The following is a 5,408-nucleotide window of genomic DNA, read 5'->3' as shown; positions in this document are numbered from 1 at the left end:
GCGTGCCCCAGCTGGCCGCCCCCCTGCCGCTCACCGGCGGCCTCTGTGCACATGCACACACACGCGCACACACATACACACACAAATGTTTAATGTCAAAATGTTAGATTATATAAATGTTAGATTATATATAAATTAGATAATGTTAGATGAGTTAGTTTTTTATACTTTCAGTTGTAGATGAATTTATATTAATGTTAGATGAATTAGATATATATTAAATTTAGGTATATGAGATTTGATCATCTAATTAAAATTTTGGTATATAGAACTAGCTACTTTATTTTTAGTAAGAAAATTAATAAAACTAGTTTAGTTGAATTAGTTAAGTGCTTAGTTGAATTAATTAGTTGAACTACCTAGTTGAATTAATAGAACCCTTTAATTAGTTGAATTAATATAACTAATAAGTGTTTAATGTTTCACCTATGAACATAGAAAATATCGTCTGACGACGGAAACAATTTCATTATGTGCGAAGACCTCAAAGACCAACGTGGCCTGTGTGACAAAAATTTCCTAGTTGATGATAGGCACTTCAGCATCAAGCTGGATGAGACCTTCGAAGTGGATACAGTAAGTCACAATGATAAGTCTTTTTTCGTAATTAAGCATGACTTATATATGCTTCATTTGCTTCAACTTACTATTTTAAATTTTCACTATTCTAGTAGCGTATCCCCTGCCATGCAAGAATTTTTTGTCTTGGATAAGATAGGTTTCAGTCCTAATAAAACTATGGAGGTAAAGAGAGTTACTTGAAGACCGAGCATGGTTATAACTTCAATGTCAAATTATATAATCAAGACACCTACACCCATTTTGAATGCAAAACTTGGCAAGCACTATGCAAGGCTTGTGTATTTGAGCTTGATATGTTTATCACCTTTGATATTCATCCCGAAGATGATATTGAAGGTAATAGAGACATTTGGATCGATGTACAGACGCCTCCAGTTCTACCATTATGTGAGTTTCTCAACCATATTTATGTCTTTGATATTGTTTTTTAAAAAATAGTTGACAACTAATTTCTATTGACAGCTTATTTCCATTCAAGCAAACATGTCCAGCGCTTGGTAGACAGGACCGTCCACTGTCTCGGGGCTGAACTAAACTGCGAGGAGATAAGTCACTATGTTTCATGGCTTGAGGATCTTGATACTGCCAAGAGAAATTATTTTCCTGAATTTGAAAATCTTAGTAGTCAAAACGTGCGACCAATAGTGATCATATTGAACTACGTCACATCTATTTAGGAAAGATGGTAAGATTTTTACTATTTTTCCTCAGTGCATCTTTTGCATACGTTATTTTTTAAGCTAAACTTCATTACTAAGTATGTTACTATATGATGTTCTTCAACAGGGACTCCCAATGAATGTTGTGCCTCAATGGATCGAGAGTAAAGCTCGCATGAGAATAGTTAGCTTACGGCCAAGACATCCTAAAGTGCATTCGGGATTTCTAACAGCGAGGAATGCTTAATAGTGAAAGCCTGGAGAAAAATTATCCATGATCGTAGAGAAGTACTAGGGGACAGCAATCAGAAGTGCAACCCAAGATTAGGATACAAGTTCATTTGCATGCTCTGATATGATGAATCAGGAGAGCTATACATGTTCTATGCTATTTTACCTGAAAGAGAGCAGCAGGAGTGATTAGCATGCTCTTAGTACTTGTCCTCTCATGTCCGTGTTCTTCGTTCTGAACTTAATCTCAAAGAGTGATTTGCTTTTATGGTCTTATATATGAACGCTTATAATCATGACCATGTTGAACTCGATGATATCTTTCCTTCTGGTACAAAAGTGAATGTTTCTTCTTTAAGCGAGTATTGGTGGTGATTAGATAGCGGTAATGACTATGATGATTAAATAGTGGTAATGACGACTATAATGATTTTTAGCTAGCTAGTATACCGTTAACTTGTTGGTGATGATATATGATGCAATAGTTTTTATATTAATACGATGATGATGAGTTATTATATCATTTATGAAAGAAACCGCATATTAGTTTCAACTGGATGGATCCTAGCTAGCTAAGTGATCAAGTATATGCCATATCCATATTACTTGCTCACCTAATATAAGTGATCAAGTAATATGGATATGGCATATATACTTTGATCACTTAGCTAGGATCCATGCATGCATCCAGTTGAAACTAATCTGCAGTACTTTCACCTAATAATTTAACAACTCATTATAATGTAAAAACAATCTCTAAATTAAACTAAAAACACAAAAATAAAGGAAAAAAATAAATAAAACCAAAACCCCTCAAACATTTAGTACCGGTTGGTGTTACCAACCGGTACTAAAGGTCTCCCCGCACCCGGCCCTGGCTCGTGCCATGTGGTGGCACTTTAGTGGCGGTTCGTGCCGAACCGGTACTAAAGGGGGGGGGACCTTTAGTCCCCATCCTTTAGTACCGGTTACAGAACCGGCACTAAAAGCCCTTATGAACCGGTGCTATAGCCCGGTTCTGCACTAGTGACAGTGCCATGATGACTGAGGTGGACGATAGCGCGGTGAACAAGTTGCTTGAGTCGTTGCCACAGAGAAAGATCGCGCAAAGGGATGAGTAGAAGGGCACTAAGGTAGATGCATAATAGAGGAGAGAAAATGCAGTGCGAATGACATGGCAGCATCAATGTAGTAGGACGAGGGAGAGGAGGCCGAAAGGAACAACGTCGGGGACGACACTAGTGTAGTAGGACGTCACAAGGAGGTCGAGAGGAACAACGTCGGCGATGGCGTTAGTGTAGTACAGTGCGGGCGAGGAGGCCGAGAGGAACAATGCTGACAATGGCGTAAGTGTAGTACGATGCAGGCGAGGAGGCCGAGAGGAACTATGAAGGCGGTGGTGATGGTGCAGCAAGATGCGGGCAAGGAGGCCGAGTGGAACCACGCCGATAGTGGTGACGGTCCAGCAAGATGCAAGAGAGGAGATCGAGAGGAACAACACTAGCGATGGCGGTAGTGTAGTAGGACGCAGGAGAAGAGGCGGACAGGAGGAATGGAAGGGATGAAAGAATTTAAGGAGTGTCATTAAAACATATCACGTCTACTCGTCTAAGATCATCGAAACAGAAAACATGCAATATGAAAGTCGTGTGAAATCGCGAGATGAAGCTATTGGTCAAAGTAAATTTCAGACGGTCGACTGTTTGGGACGAATTTGACAAAAGTCGTCCAAAATAGCTTTAAACATGAAGATGAAATTGAACATCTATAATGGATGAAACTACGAACCAATCACGTGAATGGAATCACAACATCAAAGTGCTTCTTTTTCGTGTAGACTTTACCTCAAATCGAAGCACCACTGTGCAGATTGGGACTAATAAGTGAACAAGATTAGGAGTTAAACGAACATACCATACCATGTGCAACTTCACCTATACCCACTTAGGGCACCTAACTAGGCGCTTATAGATCAAAAATTAAATGTTATTTAATTAAAAACACCTAAGCGACTTACCTCTCAACGCAAGGCGCTAACAGCCGGCGCTAATTGAGCGGTAATTAAACAGCGCATGCGCCTCTTACGGGAGAGAAAAGGACTAGCGTCTGATGCCTGCCTTTGCGCCGATGTAGCGTCCGACGCCGGGATTTCTGGGCCTAACTGCCAAGCTAAGGGAAAATTAGTAGGAAATTGATCCTGTCACCTCCCTAAGCTTCCGGCGTTGTAGATGCCCTTATGAGACAAAACGAGGCTGCATCATCGGACCAACCCACTTACGCTCGGCTGCATCCCTCGAACCACCCATTCGAGCGTTTGCAGCGAGACAGTCCTAGAGATGCTACAAAGTTAGTATTATGCAGGCTGAACAATGAATGCAGACAATCAAACGGACTAAATTGTTGCCGCACAGGACAGATTAGTGTATGCGGGCTACCAAGCACGCCCTTGGCTAACCTGTGCGCGACTTTCTTCGCCAGACCGCCGCACTCAGCTCACCTTAAACTACACGTCGCAGGAAGGAAGTGGAGACAGTGGTCGTGCCTTGCGTCGCGCGGCAAGGCTGACCACACGACTCATGAGATGGACGGTCAATAAGAGGAGGACAAACACGCACCACTCTCCCACTCCGCTTCTTCCGGCGCGTTTCCTCGCGGCGACAAAATCCTACGGTGCCTGCTCGCTTGGTCTTGTACGTCACGCGTGACATGACTTTTCCCGTGCGCCCCAAGTTGCCTCGATCCTTCTTCCGCTTTAACTTTTCCGCGCCTCAGCTTTGCATGCCAAGTCTCATCTTCCCGCCGCGCGTCCGTCCATCCACCAGGGCGGGCCTATATAAACGGCCGGGCACGCGCCTCAACTCAACCCTCCCGCACAAGTCCCAAAGCAATTTGGAAGCAGCAAGCAGCAGCAGCAGCGCAAGAAGAATTTGTTAGAGAAACTGATATGGCGTCCATGATGGGAGGGGACTTCGTGGAGGCCTACGTGCTCAAGAACGCCTACAAGGAGAAGCTGAGGCGCATGGACCAAGCGGAAGCCGCCGCGGCGCTCCACGGCGCGAAGAGCAGCAAGGACAAGGAGGACGCCGGTGCCACTGGAGAGAAGAAGGCTGCTGGTGGTGGTGGTGCGAGCAGCAGGGGAGGATTCTTTGGCCTCATGAAGAAGAAGGTGCACCCCAAACCCAAAGCATCGGCGGCGACTTCCTCTTGATTATATTACTGTAGTACTTGCCATGCCACGAAATTGTAAGCCGCAGCTTTCTTCTACGTAGCTAGTAGCGTGCGTGCGTGCGTGTGTGTAACTTTGTTCCTTTGATCGATTAGCTTCTCTTGGAGGAGTGTGTAAAGCAAGTTCTTTTGTTAATTGGTCAAAACAAGTTGACAGGAATTCAGTCATGAATGATCCTGCATTAATTGGGTTGACCTCCGTTTTTACTTGTCTGCGCTATGACCTATGAGATGTTTGGCTATCAGTACAGACATGCATGTGGCTGTTTGGTTCCTCGTTCCTTTGGGCTAAGCATTTCAGTTCAAACAAGGTCCCATAAACTGCCCGGCCGGGTGCATTGAGCTGACTTCAGCCACTAAAGGAGATCAAGTTGATTCTCTGTTAGACCACTACTGCATAAGGGGCTGATACCATGCCTTCTCGGTCTCTTGTTTCAATTATTATTATTATTATTATTATTAAAACCTACATTTTTTGTCTCCCACAAAAGAAAAAGTCTACCTTTCTAACAACTTGTCATGCTCTCGGTTGGCATGCATTGAGTGATATTTGATCATTCCCCGCAAGAGAAGTGATATTTCATAATGATGACAAGGACATGAATATTAGTAGCTACAGTAGACGACAGGAACTTAAACGAAGACGATGATGCGCTCTCGTGTCCTTGTCAGAAATTAGCACATCAGCTAAAAAGTATGGTTGCCTATATC

At 43.2% G+C, this 5,408-nt stretch overlaps 1 protein-coding gene across 1 annotated transcript; it reads left to right on the top strand.

Annotated features, from left to right (window-relative positions):
- The first annotated feature begins 4,338 nt into the window (after window positions 1–4,338).
- Window positions 4,339–4,865, top strand: LOC119325407. Its single transcript, XM_037599163.1, has one exon. It carries the CDS (start codon window positions 4,417–4,419, stop codon window positions 4,678–4,680), a length of 264 nt encoding a protein of 87 aa, XP_037455060.1. The 5' UTR covers window positions 4,339–4,416; the 3' UTR covers window positions 4,681–4,865.
- Window positions 4,866–5,408: the final 543 nt, after the last annotated feature.

The sequence above is a fragment of the Triticum dicoccoides genome, chromosome 6B (genome assembly GCF_002162155.2).
Source record: "Triticum dicoccoides isolate Atlit2015 ecotype Zavitan chromosome 6B, WEW_v2.0, whole genome shotgun sequence".
Taxonomy (NCBI): domain Eukaryota; kingdom Viridiplantae; phylum Streptophyta; class Magnoliopsida; order Poales; family Poaceae; genus Triticum; species Triticum dicoccoides.
Note: the sequence above shows the minus strand (reverse complement) of the source record. Positions and strands in the feature narration are given on the sequence as shown.

What these genes read in the sequence shown, in the direction of transcription:
- LOC119325407 (XM_037599163.1), top strand. Translation starts at nt 4,417, where the DNA reads ATGGCGTCCATGATGGGAGGGGACTTCGTGGAGGCCTACGTGCTCAAG.